General features: G+C 34.0%; 1 protein-coding gene across 1 annotated transcript in view; it reads left to right on the top strand.

Moving 5' to 3' along the window:
- LOC133201185 (anaphase-promoting complex subunit 4-like) overlaps positions 1 to 17,643 on the top strand; it is a 56,767-nt gene extending 39,124 nt beyond the window's left edge. Inside the window, exons 25-27 of the mRNA XM_061336972.1 lie at positions 15,410 to 15,586; positions 16,003 to 16,111; positions 17,275 to 17,643. Coding sequence (XP_061192956.1) covers positions 15,410 to 15,586; positions 16,003 to 16,111; positions 17,275 to 17,493 — 505 coding nt within the window. The 3' untranslated portion in view covers positions 17,494 to 17,643. The remainder of the gene's footprint in view (positions 1 to 15,409; positions 15,587 to 16,002; positions 16,112 to 17,274) is intronic.
- Positions 17,644 to 21,452: the final 3,809 nt, after the last annotated feature.

Below are 21,452 nucleotides of genomic sequence, written 5' to 3'. Positions count from 1 at the left end.
TACTGCGGAAGGTTAAATTTAACTTATGTCTTTTGAAATTACAGAGGCAGGGTTTGATAATTAACAGTTATACATGTTTATGAGCTCATGACAATGTATTTTGACACTGTATGAAATAAAGGAAACCACAAAAACTGAAATTTAAGTACTATGAAAATACAACGGGATCGGTATTCCAAAATGGATGGTGTAGACTGACAATTGCTGATATGATAGACTGAAGCCTCTTTCGAAGGATTGTTGAAATCACATACTTAAATAATTTATATATAATTATTTATAATAAAGGAGATGGGTGAACATAGCGTGCAAAAAGCCTATAGCTTCAGATATATAAAAAATCATGTTCAGTTTGTGAATTTAGTATTTAGAGTAAAGTTCTCATTATTGAAATTTATGAAATTACGATAAACAAAACTTTTCTGAGGAAAAATTTCTCGGCAAAATTTATTCTTTTATTAAAAAAATAAATATGTGGTATTCATGGGGTTCGAACCCTGGCAATAAAAATCCTGAGTATTATTTTCTTTCGAGACTAGCACGCTAACCACTAGACTACACAAGTCCTGATGAAGAGTGGCATTTAAATCATGTTTGTGATATGACCCTTGACTTAATGGACTTCAAGTATTTCTCGAAAAGATGCGAATGTTATGTCATAAAAGTATATTTTTAAGGTATAGTGGGTCATTGCTCCATATTTTTGGTAACCAAAAAAAATATATTTTTATGCAAACTTTGAGGATTAACTTTCAAAAAGGTGGAGCGAAGACCCACTCATATCGAAAAATAGCATTATAGTATGAGAAAATGACTCTTTTTGCCCGCTTTAGTGTGTGTCTAATATTTCCCAGGCAAATAATTTCAATCTTTTAGGGATTTTTGCAAATTATAGAGATTTTATATAAAGTATATTTTAATGTTAGACGAAATATCAAGGAAAATTTTGATATAATTGAAATTTAATTTTTCATCTTCATGTTTGTCACACTATAGGCTTATCGCTCGTCATATTCACCCATCTCCTTTATTCAAATTTCATTAATATCCATTTTAGCTTTCAGGGGTTAAGGATTTGCATTTCTATTTGATTGTTAGATTCTATCACAGTCTTACTGTCCCTGGATTTTTTTTTTGGCATGAACTATATTCAATGCCGTAGCAAATAAATTGCTGATAACTTTTAGACTTAGTTACATCTTTATTGAAGCTAAAACCATGCGTTCCTGGGAACACTCTAGTTCTGTAAGAAATCGGCAAAGATAATTAAGCAGAGATTTTTGATGAATAAAATGGTTTTTTTAACATGTATGGTCTGCGTTATAAAACATGATGTGATAGGGTAACGTAATGCACCTTGTACACGTACTCAAGGACACCGACGTTTTTCAATATCGAAATTGGACATAAAACATATTTACAATAAAATTTGAAGCCAGCGAGTTAAAAGTAATAAATTACAATTATATGGAAACGAAATGAAAAAAAAACATGTGTAAACTTGTCAAGTTGGAAACACTCTGAATGGGTATTGTTGGTATCATACAGACTGTGTCATGGCCTTGACTCAAGTTTAAGGTCACTAAGAACAAGATGCTTTTACTGGATGTGTGGTCTGAAAGAACATGTGTTAACTTGTCAAGTCGGTAACACAGATAGGTTTGCGTCATAGCCAGAGTGTGTCATGGCTTGATGCAAGGTCATCTGGACAAGTTCAAGGTCACGAAAGAGAAAGTGTACATTATTTTATTGTCTTTCTACTGGCGAAGCATTGCAAGTTGATAGTCCCTTAAAAGATTATTAATCATCTTAGAATATGGCATGACCTTGACTCAAGGTCACTGCTCCAACGGAAGACCTATTCGTTGCTCTGCAACGAGCTGGGCTCTAGTTCTTATTATTCTTTTTTTTTTTTTTCCTAGACGCCAACTTTGAAGCTTCATATCTTCCTCATTTCTGAACGGATTTTGTTCAAATTTTCAGAGCTTTTAGACTTTGCAAAACACTCTCAGAATACTGTAATATAATTCGGAAATTACCTTCTGTTCACGAGTTATTCCCCTTTGATTGAAATTTTTATGCCTCTGGTTTCCAGACAAAGGCTCTGAGACTGTAATAATTGGAGCACAAAACCCTTTGAAATTGAAAAGAAGAAGCATTGAAGTTGTGCACATCGGTTTTTGTTTTTTGATTTTTGCATTAAAAATGGCGCTAGAGAGGGGTCAAAAGTTAGAACGCGGAAAAGAGCAAAAATTTTGACATATTTTCCTTTATATCTTTAAAACTAAAAATATTTTGTTAAAACATGTAGAATAAAAGTTGTGCATAATAGCAAGAGCTTTCATTTGATATCATTTAAAAGGGGCTGGCCCCTAAAATTAGGGATCTAGAGCCCTTGAAAGTTTTCGCTTTATAACTCAAAAACGGTAAATATTTCGATATGGCTTTCGGAATTAAAGTTGTTCTTTAACACCTATTGATCTCATACAAATGTTGTTTTGTTCGAGTATTGCGTAATATGTCGTAATATGTAGGTAAAAAGCAGGTCCCGTAAACAGGTAAGCGTTTTCATTCGGCAAGTAAATCGGAACTCTTCATGTGTATAACTTTAACAAACTTGCAATAAATTATATACCCTACTGTATTTAATGCTAATTTTCTTCTAAATAAGGTTTTAAACGTGTTCTGTGGTTCACTCATAAATTATTCTTTACAACTTTCTTTTCTTTTTTAATTTAGATTTAAAGGGAACACGTCTTCAAATAAAGGAAGGAATTAAATGTATCTATATAACTATATAAGTAATATTAAACTTTAAGCATCGAATAATTAATGATCATTAACAGTACGCATTTCTCCATGTTCACCTAAATGTTTTTAGTTATGTAACACAACCCGCGATCCCACATTGCCGAGGTCACCATCGACCAGCCACCTGCGGTCATAAACCATGTAAACAAAACAAATATCTGTGAAGACTGTGATCACGTTTTAAATCCATCGTGTAGAAGCAACAACTAATGAAACATTGTGTTTTTTAAATTTATATTGAATCTATAAGATAACTTAATCTCATCTTTGATTTAATCTTAATTTCAAACACTAGTGCATAAAATCATTTCGAATTTTAATCGCTTTTACCGGCCTGTTCACTGTCGACACAGCAATACGATTTAAAAAAAAAAAAAAAAAAAAAAAATTATTTCTCTGTCCCGTGTAATTGCATCTTTGATTTAGTCTTAATTTCAAACACTAGTGCATAAAATCATTTCGAATTTTAATCGCTTTTACCGGCCTGTTCACTGTCGACACAGAAATACGATTTAAAAAAACAAACAAACAATTTATTTCTCTGTCCCGTGTAATTGTATTCTATTTCAATTGTAATTGAAAAGGTGCTAAGGCAAATAATTGCAATTAGTGATGGAAGTATTAAGTATTAATACTTGTGTAAAGTATAATTTTTACTATCAGTCTCTTAATTGTTTCTTCATTTAATTTTTCATTAAATATTAAACTACATGTATATACATCAAATAATACTTTTAAACATACAATAATTCATGCTTTCTTACAGCACAGTTTACATTCTGCTCTGTCGCTTTGTAACCCAGTCTTCGTGCACACGTGGCCGCAGAGAGCCGGGGTCATATCGGTATTAAAATACATTGTGTACTCATAGCGATTAATGGAAAATTGGGTTTGAAATCATTTCGAATCTTACATATTATTTTATTTTACTCTATATCTCACGCTTATTTTTATCAATCCTTACCGCCCGTGCATTTATTCATTTCAAGTTTTACGCATTTTAATTGCCGACTTAACCATTAAGTTTGCAACAATTTATTTTTCTGTCTCGTGTTTTAAACTGCATGTACACATGCATGATAATTGTAAGTGGAGGTGACTTTTTTAATTCTCGGCATCCTCACATGTGATTTCGGAACCTTAATTGACATTGTGAGGATGAATTCTCGGGAAAATCGAAAAGTTTTACGGATACATACATATATACATGCATGCAAGTGTTTAAAATACAGAGAAATACAAAATCCCCGGTCTCTGTTTTACATTATCTTTGCAACAAAATATTGGTTAATCTGAAATCAATTTTATTGATCTATAGCTTATTTTGAAGTAAATTATCGGTCCACTGAGTTGATAATGAGTTGTTTTTATAACGAGTACATTTAGAGTATTCCGAATCACTTTTTACATTTTGACGGTAAACGATTTTATTAACAAGTTTATAAATGGTTGGTTGGTATTAAAGGAAAGCCAATTCAATGAAAAATCAAATCTACATTACACGGCGAGTCTATCTACGATACAGCGGCCTTGACAGGGGTTATATTTACATCACCTTTTTAGTGTATTGCAGGTCACTTCCGGGTATTTCGAATCACCAGGTGAATGGCTAAAAACAGTCAGATAACAACATTATAATTAATTAGTTGGTATTGTTTACCAAAAGTATCAAAAAATAAAAAGAATTATTTTCTTGTTGAATGTTGTTGGTTTTTTTTATTAAGTTATTAAAGCCCCCCCCCCCCCCTTCTGTAGACAACACTATAAAACAGCGTTCTCAGAGGCGGATCATGCAGAAAAGCAAATACCAACAGAATATTTACTTTCTGAAATTACCTGATTGTAAAGTGTTGTCCTGTAAATATAATCATGAGAATTATGTAATTTTTTTTTTTTACCTATGTGATTTTTTTAATGCAAATAATTAACATTGAACAGTCATAATTCTACGAGTAGGCTACCAAATAATGATATAATGATGATAAAAAAAAATTGTGAAAAGGAATTAAACCAACTCATGTTTAGATTTCATGATTATCAAGAATGACGTATATCACTGCATACGTGTACTCGTACATATCAACATTGATCAACACTGATCAAGTGTATACCGGGACCCGGGATAGTCTTATTATAGCTCTTGCTTTGTCAAATCATTACTTTTATACCCCTTGCATTTAAGAAAAACAATGTTATAAAAAAAATAATAATCTGACATATAACAAGTATACATGTAGCGTGTGCAATTTATTTGGCTAGGGGCATGTACACACGTGGTTCGAAACTATAGGGGGCCACAAATTCGGCCATAACTAGTATATTTTTGAGGTGTTATAAAAAAACAAATAATACTCACAAAAGCTTATAAAATTGCCGTTCTATCGATACCTTATATGCCATGTTTCATCCACCAACAACGCCACGACATCGATGAGAAATACCATGCAACGTTTCTACACGGGCATTTTCTTCGAAAAGGGTAGGAAGTTGATGAATTAAAATAATTAATTCTTTTAGCTAACGCATTATGTTTACCTCTTTATTTGTTGTATGCAATAAGTATAGACCTTACTAATAATGACTGTTTGGTTGTCACACCTGTGCATGTGTCGTGCGAGGTACAGCGGTAAGGTAAATTACCGAGAGTCGCGATATGCGGGGTGATTCGGAATACCCTAAATGATCTAACATGGGCCCACATAATACGACTAAATTCGTTTCATGAATGAACTGGTTCTTAACAAATATATGTACAGTATACAATATCTTTTCTTTAGATCTGTTTGTTTATTATTTTCAACCACAATCTGCAGTTACACGAAATCCATGCTCAACGGCGCTACACCTGTCAATCAAAATCACTCGATATTGTGAACTCAGTCTGGTGTTACGGCAGCATTTCCGAAGTGATTCAAAATATTCTATCGGCTAATTCTAATTTTTCGCGTTGAATAATAATATTTTGGAACAAAGTTGGAATTAAGGCTGGAGCTGCATGCTGTGAATTTATCACACCTGCAGTCTGCAGTCTATGTATATGAAGCATCTGCTGAGTAATGAATCAGAGAGCATAATATGCGGAACAAGTTTGATTGAGATTTTTACTTTTCCTTTAAGATAAAATGATTAATAACATAATTTATGCATCTAATAGATACATATCAATGTACATGTGTAGCTTTTTAAAAACAAGAATATGTAATTGAAAATGTGAAAGTGAAGAGTTTAGGTAATAGTTCTTAACCAAAATTTAATGACAGTTCATTCCTTCCTAGTCTCTATATAACTTTTAATTACGGCCGTGCCCTCTCCCCTTCAATTGATGTCTTATACATGCTTCTAAATTCTGTTTACGTATCAAGAAATTTCCACAGGTACTTGTGGACAGGATCCCCCCCCCCCAATTCAACCCCGATGTTTGTTGGACATTTTTTTCCACAAATTATATTTATTTCACTTATTTATCATGTGTACCATAGGAAAAAATCGAGTACAAGTACCTGTGGAAATTTCTATTTGCCCCCCTCCCTCCAAAAAAACTGAAATTGCTTTCTACGGGCTTGACAAAAGGTACTTGTGGACAGACCCCCCCCCCCCCCCCCCCCGATATTCAACCCCGGGGCTTGTTGGACATTTTTTCCACAAATTATATTTATTGCACTTACTCATCATGTGTACCATATGAAAAAATCGTGAAAACCCCATTTGATAATCGTTCCACACAAAAAATGCCTCACTGTGTATAGTTAAAACATTAATTTTTCATATTTCTTGATGAAATTAACATTAAAAAAAGCAACACAAAATTAATACCGGATTACATATCACTTGAATTTATCATAAAGCAGAAAATCTGTTCTGCGGGCTTCAAGGCCAGCTCAGGAACCTAAAGATGTCCTCATTTTCCAAGTCCAGTACAGAACGTAAACTAAATGAAATAAATCACACGATCACTGGGATGAACTCAAAGAAAGAAGACTCTTGAGGAAAAGATATTTTGATTCGACTTATAGACTGAAATAAACCGATATTCTCTTTTTGCCACTCTTTCCTGGTGCCCTGGGACTCTGAATGTAGGATCAGTATTTTTTTCACAGGTCCGTTGTACGGATTGTACCGGGGGGGGGGGGGGCAGACCTTCTGAAAATAGTCTTTTGCTGTAGTTTTAATATGTAAATTTTGATTTAGTTGCTGCTTGCACCCTCCCCACTCTTTGTTTCTCTACGGTCATACATAGGCGAATCCCAGCAAAAATGTAATGACCCCCCCCCCTCCAACACACACTTTCTTTTAAATATGTATTGCGATAGGACTTAAAATAGGAAAACATTTTCTGCATATCTCTACATCGAAAAATATAAAACAAATATTTTTTTATATTTTCTTTTTAAAACAACATAGATAATTATGCATAGCTAATTAAATACTGAATTAAATATTTATCTTTGCAGACAATATGCTCTGGGTTATAGAACATGATGTGAAAGCGTATCGTAATACACCTTGTAATCCTTTGGATTTTCAGATTTAAGGCCAATGCGAAAACCCAAAGACGCCGACATTTTTTTATGCTACTGTAATCGAAGATCCCGGGGGCAAACAGTTTTTGTCCTGTCCACCTGTCTATTTGTCTGTTAGACTGTGTTAGCCTCTTTGTCCGCAAAAAACTATGCCCATAAAATTTGATTGGTTGGAACTACTGCTTTCATATTTCTTATGTGTATTCCTAGTAACAAGGACTTCCTTCAGGTACCAACATATTTGACCTCTTGACCTTGAACTTGGAGTTTGATCCTCTTTCGCAAAATTTTACCAAACTATAACCTTGGCCAAAACTTTTGAACAGTTGGTGCTATGGCGTTTATACTTCACATCTGTATCCCTTGTGATAAGTCTCCTCCTTGGGTATAAATATGTTTGACCATTTCACCTTGATCTTGGAGTTTGACCAACTTTTAAACAACTTTAGCCTTGACAATAACTTTTGAATGACTAGTACTAGGGCTTTTATATTACATAGGTAATTTTCTTGTGACAAGGCCTGTCATTGTATACCTTTAATTTTGACCATTTTACCTTGACCTTTGAGTATGTCCTACTTTTGAAAAACTTTAACCTTGGTTTTAACTTTTGAACAGTTGGTGCTAAGGCTTTTTTAAAACCATATGTGTATTCCTTGTAACAATTAAGACCTTCCATCAAGTACAAACAATTATGATCCCTTGACCTTGGAGTTTGACCTTTTAAAGAAATTAACCTTGGCAATAACTTTTAAACTGTTGCTGCTATACTAGTATATATTTCACAGTATATTCTTTGTTCAAGACCTTAATTTGGGTAATAACATTTTTTTATCTTTTGATCATGACCATGGAATTTGACTTGCATTTGAGAAACTTTAACTTTTGCCATAAGATGCCATATGGGGGCATCAGTGTTTCAAAAATCACACGTTGTTCAGTATCCAAATCGGGCATAAAACATTTACAATGATCCTTTAAAGCAGTGAGTTGAACCTAATAAATTACGACTATAGAAATTATGATAATTTATTTCGATGTATGGTCTAAAAAACGTTTATTATACCTCTGTGAAAACTAGCTTACAAGTGAAAAATCACTAGTAAAATAGAATTTGATTGGCCGAGAAAGTCACGTGTCCATCATGTTTGCCCTGCAACAAAACGTCGTGTTTCACGATTGTGACGTCACAATTAAACGAGTGAGGAGTTAGATTGTTTATAGCGACGCTGCTAACTTCGTTCGCGCGGTAACAACAACTAAAAATTCACCCCAAAAAATCACCTTAATTAATGGAATTGCATACAGATAGTAGATTAAACGTTCTTTGTTAAAATGTTTGCACTTTTCAAAATTCGTTTATGGAAGTACAGCTAACATACCTCATGAGACGTCACAGTCTAGACGTTCCAAATGTCTCGTGCTGTTTGAAGAGGCGGATCTTAAAATTAAGTGAACAATGCACTCGCCCAACGGTCGCACCGTCAACATATTATCGTTGATTGATTGTGTCGATTTAAATGTGTAAAAATGTAATGGTGTTTGAATGTTACTGGTGTGATCACACAAACTTGTCACGTAGGATTTTTTTTTTAATGAAACGAGGCTATTGGTGTACCTGTAACTTACATCTCTTTCATATCGTTCTCATCAAATGCATGTTTGCTTTATTCATTGGATCTCCTTTGTAATTCCTGCATTTTGGTTAATTCGGTATTATAAACAATTTATTGCATAATAGAGACATAAAGATTTCTTCGCAAATGAAAAATCATATTTCCCTCTGGCGTTGCCTTCGGGGAGTATGATTTTTCATGGGCGAAGAAATCTTCATGTTGCCCTCGCGGAATATGATTTTTTATGGGCGAAGAAATCTTCATGTCTCCCTCACTATCATGCAATAAATGCAAACTGTGAACTTGTCAAGTCCGAAACACACAAAAGGGTATCGCTGATATCATACAGAGTGTATCATTGCCTTGATCAGGCCCATAGGAAGCAAATTCAGTTTTTTTTTTTTTTTGGGGGGGGGGGGGGAGGGGGCACAGCCATACATTTTCAGTTGACAGTTGAGGGGGCACTACTACCATAAATTTCCTGACAAGCAAAAAAAAAAAAAGGTCACCAACTACCAAAAATCCCTTGACAAGCAAAAAAAAAAAAAAAAAAGAAGGTTATCAGACGTTTTTATTGAGGTGGCACAAGCTATAGTATCTATGTCTACTATTGTAATCTATATATCGGCAAAATTATTGGGGGGGCACGCCCCCCTCGGTTCCTACGGCCATGTTGATTAAATTTAGGGTCACTAAGGAAAGAATGTTTTGACTGGATGAATGGTCTGAAAGAACATGTGTTAACTTGTCGAGTCGGTTACACATAGATGGGGTTTTCTTATAACCAGAGTGTGTCATGGTTTGATGCAAGGTCATTTGAACGAGTTCAAGGTCATCAACGGAGAAATAACATTCCTTAACTGTCTTTCTACTGGTGAGACATTGCAAGTTGATACCCCTTACAAGATTGCTTATAACCTTAGAGTGTGGCATGACCTTGACTCAAGGTCACTTCTTCCTGTTCGCAGCTCCAACGGAAGACCTACTCGTTGCTTTGCAACGAGCTCTGCTCTAGTTAGGATATTAATTATTCAACAGAAGGCTACAACTGTAATTAATGTTTTATTGTCCACCAAACGGTGGACATCAGCTGGCGGTATCCTTTTGGGGAACTGATTTTATCCACTGCCAGGCGAGATTTTAAGAACAACGAAAATTAAAGCTTTTTTGGTCATTTGATATTACCATTTGCTTTCATTACTATTATTTAACGATGCAATAAGGGACAGAAAAAACTGGATATTGAATATTTATTTTTGTCAAGTGAGTTTACGTTCTGTAGCTTTATATTGCTTGTTATAAAAGTTTCTGGCATAATTTTTTAGAAGATTAAAGATCAAATTAGAAATAAAGTTAAATTTTATACATAAGCAATTTATTATACAATTATTGCTGGTTTTTGAGGTCAATACGATGATTTAGACACCCGAGGAGTACAATATTCACCGAGCCCGAAGGGCGAGGTAAATATTGTACTTCGAAGGTGGCTAAATCATCGTATTGACCGAAAAAACAGCAATAATTGTTTTATTATATGATTCAATGATTAAATGACACACACTCATTAAAGGCAATCCATGCCATCTTACTTGTTCACATTTACTGAAGTACTAGCCGAACATAATGAGAGAAACGGGGTAAAAAAAAAAAACCCAGTTGTATTATTTTGGAATTTTTAATTTTAGTTTAGGTGCAATGTGGAAAAAATAAATGTCAGGCACTTATATAGGATTGATTTTGAAAAAGGGGGCATTAAAAGAAAAAAAAATGACAACTGACCTGAAAACAAATCTTTGACTACCCCCCCCCCCAAAAAAAAAGGAAAAGAATTCTCCAATCTCAAAATTTAATTTGGTCCATAAACGAGGGGATGGGGCTTCATTGAAATTTTTTATCCTTAAAATTTAAATTAAAACTTTACATTCTCAAAAGGTGGGGAGAGGGGCAGGCCTCCTGCAGCCCCCACCCCCACCCCTCACCCAAGAATCTATGTGCCTTAATGTTATGTTCATATGAGTGGAAGTCTGGTGCAAGTGAAATAACTTTCCAAAACTATGTGCATCAATTTGGAATTTCCCTATCTATTTTTGGTCCAATGTAGAATAAATAATTCCTTATACTGAACTGGACGGTCACGTGCAGGTCAATATAACGTAGTATTTTTCTAACATTGTTGGATCTCAGCCAATCAGAGAGATGGGAATTTTTCAATCATATAATAAACCTCTTTATAGATTACCATGTATTTAAATGTACCAGACGTGAAAGTAGAATTCATACTGTTCATATTGGTCCAGCCCATGTGACCTCCAACAAACTTTTTTGTGGGGGGGATGCAGCTTTACCAATGTCCTGAGCTGACCACTAGCTTTGCGGTCACTGTAAACTGATTCTTTGCATTTGTTCGATTTAGATTCTAGCCTTTTGCCCTATGACCAAAGGTAACCAGCCAGTTTGTTTCGTCCTAAGCTGACCAGCCCTTAATATCATGTAAATTTCAGATTTAGTTTCTCTTTGTCCCAGAATGACCAGTATCCACTGATTGGTTGTGTCCTGGGGTGACCAGGATAGATCTACAATGTCCGGTCATGACTTTTTTTACACTCTATATTATCGATAATCACACTGACCGTATTAAAGACACCTGTTTCTGTTAACAATGAAAGTTAATTAATTCGTTAACAATGTCCTCATCTGACCAGTAACAAAGCTTTATGTAGAGGATAGGATCTGTTCTGCAGCTGCTGCACACATAGTTTTATATAAAAAAAATTTAAAGATGCATTGAGAAAAAAATTTTTTGATACTTGAAATCCTCAAGAGTTACAGGATAGGATAGAATAGAATTTTCTGCCAAATCAAAACCCAAATGGGCAAAACATAAAACATAGTACAAGAAGTGCACAATGTAGTTTTTATTTTTTGAGTCTATAATAGGTTATACATTGGTGATATTTATTTTAAGGGGAAGTGTTGAAACCCAAGGCACTTTTTTTCTGAAATAAAAGTTTACCCCAATAATATATTTTTATTACAGAAACAAGTGTCTGTAATTGGAACTCTTGAATAGCAATCTATAAATCAAAGTAAATAAAAAACGGTGATTTTTCAACAAAAAAATTAATTCAGAAAGGTAAGTTTGTTTTAAAAAGAGTGCACGTGTTATTTCACCAAAGAAGAGCACGTACATGTCAGTATAAAAGTTGTTTTGACAGGCGTCAAAGTCATAAAGTTTGTCTAGGAAAACAATTAGATAATGATTCGATTTTGTCAACTGAAAATTTCCTAAATTAAAAATGACCAATGAAATAAATGCATGAGAAGCGTGAAGATAACGAACAGTGATCTATCTCATAAAACATACCCTGTGAACAGGGCATAAAACATGGACCCCCTGGAAATTTCATAGGTGGGATCAGGAGTAATCATGCCCTGTCGACAGGTCACTCCCGCCTGAGCCCTATATATGTATCAATCAGGTGGAAGAAATAATCTGTAGTTAAATGTACATGTAGTATAAAAACAGTGGCTTAACAACGACCAAATGATAGGTTGTATTTGCAAAGAAGGTCATTATAACTACCATAGAACTTAAGAAATTGAGTATGGAATGAGTTGGGAGACATATGGCACCATATTCAGGTTATAGGGGGATATTAATAAATAAATAAGGAAAGTTGACGACGGAAAAGCTGAAGTTATCTCGTTTGTCATATAGTTTAGTTCTTAGTTGGCCCTTATCGTCTATAGTCAGTAAAACATCAAATTTAAAACAGTTATAGATTTTACCAATTGGTGACAAAAGCCGCTTCTGCTCTGCTTAGCCTTTAAAAACCTCTAGCATATTTGTTCTGTGCACATGTATGTCAAAATTTTGGAATTCATGATGAAATAATCACTATCATAGTCCGGTGACATTTTCTTTAAAATTAACAATTCTCTTTCATATGCTGTTTTATTGAAGACATTTACTGAAATTCATCAGTGAATTATACATGTAATACATGTAGTTGTTTTCCCAAACATATGAATTTTTATCATGTGAACAAGATAACGTCTTGTTAGATTTTGGAAACAGTCACTGTCACTTTTCTGCATTGCTGCAAACTTTAGTAATGGGGCACTGAACATGTCTAAAATTTTATTTTTTCAAATTTTAGGGCATGTTGCTATGGTAACCATGACACATAGCAACAATTTTTACCTGGTAGGAGTTTATGGCATTGTCATAATGTAATTTTTGAATTTACCGGATGATAGTAAATACAAAAATTACAATATACTACCACCCGGTAAATTCAAAAATTACAATATGACAGCATCAAATACTTTTATCATAGCAAGTTTTAAGATGACTCTACTGTTTTTACAAAACTCTTATAATGAGATGTGCATCTTTGGTGCCGTTGCAATGTTAATCTGGTTTTCTATTCAGTTGGAAGGCGGTCTGGGTGTATTCTGTTGATTTTTTAAAAAGTTTTAGGTCTGTAGGAAGTCTCAAGGCCAAATTAATAGTTGCGTAGTTGGAGGTTTAATTAAATATTTTGACATTTCTTATCACGAGTCTTCTTGAAAAAAATATGCCGCCGCGTTTTCGGCGATACTTTTATGATATCTAAAGGCATTAAGATGAAATTATTTAGTCTTTTTGAAGAAGTGTAGCAAAGTCGGTCACTGAACAAGGAAGCGTACCGCATTTCATTAAACTTGTAATTTTTTCCCCAACAACATAATGTTTAAAAAAGAACATGACACGTTCATCGATCTATCTTTGTAATGAAAATAAGTCAAATGCTTTTAAAAAGTTTTGTAATATTTTATTTGGTAATTGGTTCGTAGTCCCCCAGAACTTCTCTACGGGACACCAAAATGATGTAGTGCATCCTTTTATCATTTTCAAAATAGCTGCTTTATATTATTTCAAGTAGCCCTATAAAGATGTCTAATTTATTGGCCAATCTGCATCTAGTACGTTGTATTCTCCACAATTAATGGAATACCTTCGCACTATCAGTCCACCCATTTATTTCTCATCCATCACTGGCTCCAACAATGGCGATCTTTCCAGAGCCCTGTCTTCTGCTTCTAACGTAGAGGATCTTCGGCCTAGGGTCACATGACCTCTGGCCAGTCCAGCTGACCTGGCCAGAAAGGCCATGTGATGGGTCACTCCTCGCCGTGCACGCTTTGTTACTGTGTACCAAACACCTGAAGGATAAGATATAAAAAGTCACATCCCATTGTTGTCGAAATTAAAGGATGAGTTTTTGTCTCCGACTGAAAGCTGTCATTGGTTTTTGCTGTACAATGCGGCTGCACTGCTACCGGGCAGGAAATTGATAGGTTAAGCCAAATGCTGGTGTCAAGGGTCTTATGTTTTTATTAAAACCAACTGTTATTAATCTCCAAAATTGACTCATAAGTAGCCAAGAGGAGGGTGTAAAAATGTTCACTACATGCGAACGGTAGTAAAAATACATTTAACTACCTTTCATCTTATGCTCAGTGATAGAAAAACGGCACACTAAATGATAACATTTTGAACTTTTGAAAATAAAACTGGTGTGTTCCCTATTTTTACGATCTGACCAAAGTGTTGGGGAGGATTTGTATACATGTCGGTGATATTTTTATAGGTGGTCAAACCACAGAACATATTTCACATTCCATATACAGTGTACTTTTTATGACTGCAAATCAACATGTTTTTATGATAGTAGTTGCATCCTTTTAATGAACCACCGAAATTTGGCTATTTAAAAATATAGAATTTATATTATTCCATTCAATATCAAATGAAAGTTTCTGTTTTATATCTTTTTTGCACTATCAGTAGAATGTATGAATGATCTGCCATCAGTTCATTTACATTATATTAGGAAGTGCAAAGTATCTGGTAACGTCTCAGTGAAATGTTTCCTTGGTCCTTAACATCAAAATATTTACATAGAAAAGATTCGTGAGATCACTCAATTTTATAGTGCTATATATATAATTTTTCAATGGAAGCCTTTTTGAAAATATTGAATTTATCAAGATTCAATTTGATGATTAAGAAAAGAAAGAACCAAACTGGAATTTGATTTATGATTTGATGGTTTATGATTATAACAGAAGAGAGAGCTAGGTTCACTAGATGTGTAACATGGCCGTATTTCTAGACCTTTTATTGACTTGTCATCCAATATCTAATTTAAAACATTCGTAAAAAATAGAGATTTTACTGCTTTCATGAAAGTTCTGAGAGTCCACGATTGAAACTAACACATTAGAAAAAGAATACTTGAAATATTTTCCACTCATTTCGGTGAACATTTTATTTTTAGAATATTTTTTTTATAATATTGAAAATGAGTACTCTTCCAATACTAGAACTCTGCCTTCAGTGAATCCTGCTGATGTCATGTATCTCATATAATTTTACTTCATTTTTCTTTCATTAATAGAACCATTTAATTTCAGATGTACACGCCATAAAATCTTAGACATCGCTTTTTATGACGAGAAAACTATGTCCATGCTATTGGTACAGGACCTTAAAGAGGAACGTCCAGTCCTGGTACAGTTACCACTGACAACGATAGCAGACGACATGTACACGATGGTTAATCAAGAGACAGGGGTGGAAGAAGCCAAAATGTAGCTATACTTTTGATTAATATAGCCTATTTGATTTTAAAGGATTCGGAAATCTCTTTCAAAGAAACATTTCAAGAATTTTGAAACTTTTGCCTGAAATCATACAAACTTACTTCTTCTTCAAAAAAAAAAAAAAAAAAGAAAGAAAGAAAAATTACCTCCCCCCAACCCCACATACACACACAAAGACGTTCAATGGAAGTCTAGTGAATAGATTTTTTGTGGCGTAAAATTTAAACCATGGATACGGCTTAAAGTCATAAAAAGCTACATATTTTGGAGAAGTTGAGAAAAAATTTTCTTGAGAACATTAATAATTTGTCAAATTATATGTAACATCCTTTAAGAACAAAAGCTTCGAGGCGTAAAATTAATTTCCTGAGAGGCAGTGACTCGGAGGAACAATTTCTTTCCAGTAACACGTTGGATGTTGGCGACAGGCTGGAACCCTCTTGCTGTCGGCGTTTAGACAATATGAGAGCTCACTCTTTTGCAGTTAGTGGCACCAGAAAAACGGCTACAGTAGTAAGTCCTTACACAGCGACTAATGTTTTCTTAGATATGAGTAGTAAGTCCTTACACAGCCACTAATGTTTTCTTAGATATGAGTAGTAAGTCCTTACACAGCCACTAATGTTTTCTTAGATATGAGTAGTAAGTCCTTACACAGCGACTAATGTTTTCTTAGATATGAGTAGTAAGTCCTTACACAGCAACTAGTGTTTTCTTAGATATGAGTAGTAAGTCCTTACACAGCGACTAATGTTTTCTTAGATATGAGTAGTAAGTCCTTACACAGCCACTAATGTTTTCTTAGATATGAGTAGTAAGTCCTTACACAGCCACTAATGTTTTCTTAGCTTAACTCAGAGCGTGTCTCTGGCTATAGAGCTAAGGTGATGTTAAACTTTCGAGTGAAACAATTGTCAGGCATATAGAAGTACTTACTAGTACATGTATTACTAGCAGAGAGTCCTTATTTGGATCGACATTTGCTATTTAAAAATTGTTGTCCTTGACAAGTGTAATCTAGAACTTGACTCATTAAAAAAGAATATATTGAATTTGATTTCATGATAGCCTACCTGTTCTACAGAGTTTAGAAAACGTTGAACATCAATTCTTTACTTAAATGAGGGGTAATTGCAAAAGAAGTGCCACACTTTTTTGTAAGCCTGTGTGTTTAATTCGTGTGTCGTCCTAGTGGCATAGAAAATCGCACGTGTAAGTGGGGTTAATCATATTTATCATTTTCTGTGTGGGATCCGTTAAAAATTTAATGCTTCTTGGTCATGTAAAAGGGATACATGAGTAGTCTTACTGGATAGTTGAATATGATTCTCAAATTAAAACCATTATCTTTGTTATTCCTTTAAAGTCCTTTAAAATAGAATCCCTCAAGACGGATCTTTATATAAATCTTGTTAATGAAAATGTGCATGAATGGGATATTTTTGAAAAGTAAATAGATGTGAGACTGAATGTGTTAAGTGACAGTTTCCAGTTCGACGAGGACATTATCAATAGACGTTCCACTTTGCGTTAAGATATAAAGTTACAGAGATATGAAGTGTGTTTTTGTATGTAGATTATTTTTTTTCTTCCAGTGTTAAGAAGTATAAGATGATTTCTGTGGGGAATGGTTTCAGATTTCAATTAAATCACACTTACTTTCATTCTCACTTTAGTTGTTTTCGTCACGAAGACGAGTGAGGATTTTCCTGATGGACGCAGAGGAAGAGGACGACGACGAGGAGGAGGCGGAAGAGGAAGGAGACGATACTGGGGATCAATCAGGGGAACTCAACTCCAGCGAGGCCCACGACGGGGAAATGCAGATTGACGAAGCTGGGGACATAGAGGATGAAAACAAGGAAAATACCAGCATTATCAGCACTACAGAATAAGGACTAAAACTGAATCCAGAACTGAAATAGCAGTGATCCGTTGCGCTGAATTTTATAAATGGACAGTTTGTACACAGTTTTTAAATCAACTCCTGAACAACGTTGATTTAATAAAATTAGACTGCATTTCCCCCTTGATAAGTACATAGGGACAAATGTACTTTTGATTAATAAACAATTGAACAATATGAGTTATTCATTTTTTTATGAAGTGAATAAAAAAAGCTTTATGCTGTGTGTGTATCATAGCATATGGGTTCACGTATAAGAACTCGGAACAATAATTTAACTTTCAAATGATTTATTATCCCATTCCCCCCCCCCCCCCGGTTTTTTTGATTGGAACAAATAGAAAGGAAATGTGTTATACACATAGGATCTGCATGATATTTTAACTTTCCCCAATTTATAGATCAGAAAATTTTAAGTTCACCCAAAATTAATGTTTCTGTTCTTTTCGTGACCTATCGTACGATAACTATTACAGCTCTTCCAATTCTTTTTTATTATTGGTATTCACTGGATCGTGAAACTCAAAAATTAGAGAACAAGTCTGTATTTTAATCAGGATCTAAAAAAACTGTAGGTAGTGATCACAAGTCCCATATTTCCTTTTATGGATCACAAAGTAAATCTGGCCGTCGTCGGCGTCTGTTCATGAATTTTATTCTGCCAATTTAAAGGAAAAAAAACTTTTTAAAGTAAGAAATAAACACGTGGGCTTTCTTTTCTTATACACATTCCCGTCAAAATTTTCCCTGCAGATTTTATCATGAAAATTGTCATGATTATGTAATAATGTTTATTTTTTCAATGCAATCTTCAGCTAGGATTCTATTTGCTGGCACGCTTTCACCTGGCGTGTAGATTTCCTGTTGTTTTTTGCGGAGCAGGTGTCTGTTCAAAAAAAAAAGTTGTTGACTAAAGAAGCGCGAAAGTGTCGCGTGCTATAATGCAGTTGGAGATGAAACTCGATACCAAAGGCTGGACCGTGTTGGGCAATATATCTGGTATACAATACGCAATTATTTCTCATATGACACTTTCCTTATAAGGTGATCACTTTTACAAACATAAATCACCGGTGTTCTAGATTTAGTCAAATTTCAGTTGGCAGTAAATGACGTCGAGTCCTACGTCTCTGGCCTTTTATCGAAACCACACCATGCAGGTGGATCTAATCAATTAAGTTCCGGTTCTATTTATACCTTTTTGATGTATTTGGTACTAAGTATGTTCGAATATGTAGTATAAATAATCTGAGGCTGTAAACGTGGACATAAAGAATGGACATCTTTGGAGTCTGGCGTGGAGGTGAACCAAGGAGGCCCTGGATGGTCATAGGTGTTTTCCCCCAAGTATTATACATATGTTATTGCTATGAAACTGTCATCGGTGAAACCCACACGTCTAATCCTGTCAATGCATATAGAAAAGAATACATTTATACTCGTTTTGTTCTTTTTTTTTTTTTTTTTTTTGGAACCTTTGAACAAGATGTCATGTTTACAGTGTATTAGTAAACACAACATTTACAATAGGTTGTCATATTGCAATTTTGTATTTACTGCCACCCCGTAAATATTACCTTGAAATCACTGATTTCATGGGGGATTTCAAGAGACCAACGAAGTTATGTCCTCCATAAAGTGTAAAATTTTGAATATGTAACAACTCAGCACTTCTTCAACCGCGAGATCAAATCCCTTTGAACCAATGTTTTTCTCAAACCTCAAAAATTCGACCCATCGAAAATATATGATTTTACAGTTTTAAAAAATAACTATATGACAAAATCCATTTTATGATTTATTTTTTGTTTCGCTCCCTGTATTTAAAAAAATACTATATATAAAAAGATAAATAAATAATTAAATAAAAATTCTCGAATTCTGTTGATAAAATGCATCATTTAAATGGAGAGAACTTATATAGGCCATTTTGCCTGCTGTTCAATCCATATTCATTGTATATACATTTATGTATATCATGAATAAAATACTTCTTAAACTATAAAATGCATCAAATCAGAATTACATGTACGTATAATAGAAGTAAAATTCTATTTAATATTTCTTTATTTACATGTCGAATTACGAAATTGTACGTTTAAAATTGGGTTTCTCATATATACTTCATCAATGTATCGATGCACTTGCGGTTTTTTGTGTAAATATTTGATTTAATTTTCAATAAAATTATAAATTTTCCTTACGTCTGCACTAGGATGAACCATTGGACTATTAAAAAAATTTTTTTTAAGTTGCAGAGTAATACAGAAATGATACTACAGAAAAAAAGTAAACCAATAACTTTCTAGGTGTTCTGTTAACTCAACAGTATTTGTGTTCAAATCTTCATGGGTGTTAAAAAAGTCAAAGGTAAAATAACCTTATTCAGTGCATTTTTATGGTTACTGTATCACATGGAAGGAGAATATACCCGCTTCTTCTGTCGTGATTAAAATCTAATATTACCTCCAATCTGTGCAAAATGTCCCCCTCCCCTGTATTTCTGCACAAATCCCCATTGTCTTCAGTGTTAAAAATAACACGCCATAAAAAGCAAATTCAGGACTCTCGTTTCATTTTGCACCGAGAAAAAAAGTTTTTATACCAAATGTTTTATATTAGGTATCAGGCATGCTTTACCCTCGGCTTTGATTGAAATGGGATTAATTTGACCACCTATACGGGTTCTATTTCTCTTTCTCATCTCGTATAAAGAGGATCGGAGTTTGAACAAACCTAGTAATCAGTGTTTTATTTTCAAACCGTATGCCAGAGAGAATAATATACAGTTTCAAGTTCCAATTTACATATAATCAATGCAACAGTTAATTATGTTAGCCATTGGGTGCAACGGAAGGAAAAAGATATTCCAACAAAGGGTGTAGTTGCTTGAAAATCGGTTTTCTGAGCGCCTTTTTTTTAATGGAACGTAAAGAAAAATGATCAAATAATGTTTATTTTTTTTTAAGAAAAAAAACTATTATGATATTCATTTAGCTAATTGATCAGTACTGAATTTTGCACCTAAAGATAATTATTTATTGTTATCAAATATTATTAAAACATAAATTAAAACTAACATGAATTATCAGCTTTTATTTTAATTTTAAAAAATTGATTATCAACAATACAACTTGGTATGGTTACTAAGCAGTAAAGGTGGCAACAATAGAGAAAGGACAAGGTATGGTAAAGGTCGAATCTAGCCCCTTATATGATGTAAAAATCAGAACACAGTTAAAATTGTGATAGTTTGTAGATAAGAACTTAAAATAATGCTCTTGTTTTAAACCAGCACTAATTTTGATTCAAAGCTTACACGGAGGCCACAAGAGGTTGCAGAAGTAGGACATTTTCCCGAATTTCCTCAATTCTGGTGAAATTTCGTCAAATTTGAGATACTTTTCACTTCGAGAAACATGGAGCACAAGCTTGCCTATCTGAGATTTTTATACATAAGATGCATCTGATACTAGTGTATGAAATATATAAATTTGGTAGATAGGCAAGCTTGTGCTCTATGTTTTCTGAAACAAAATGTGCTGTAAAATCGATGAAAATTTGCATAAAAATGAGAAAATTCGGAAATTGACATATTTTCTGACCTTCCTGCGACCTCTGTGTTACCCATAACTTAGAACCAATACTCATTTTGTGACAGGGGTAGCAACAGGTTTCTATTGATAAACTGTTGCATCGTTCTAAAAGACACTCCAAACCAGGGGCCAAAAAGGGGTCTTAGCCTATCTTGTCCTTTCAACATTTCTAAGCATCATGTAATTACTTTTAGCATTTAGATTGAAAGCTAGTTAACTGATTATTAATAACTGTTAAAAAAGTATGGGTAATTTTCTTAAAAGGAAACAACTGAGAAGCTACTATATATTCATCCTTTTTTCTCAATTTTTTCCGTGTATTTTATTAGACACCAATATACCCCTTATAAAG

This window comes from Saccostrea echinata, unplaced genomic scaffold (assembly GCF_033153115.1).
Source record: "Saccostrea echinata isolate AGI-Se365-2 ecotype Australia unplaced genomic scaffold, CSIRO_AGI_Sech_v1 ptg000042l, whole genome shotgun sequence".
NCBI lineage: Eukaryota > Metazoa > Mollusca > Bivalvia > Ostreida > Ostreidae > Saccostrea > Saccostrea echinata.
The sequence above is the reverse complement of the archived record's forward strand: the minus strand, read 5'-3'. Positions and strand labels throughout refer to the sequence as shown.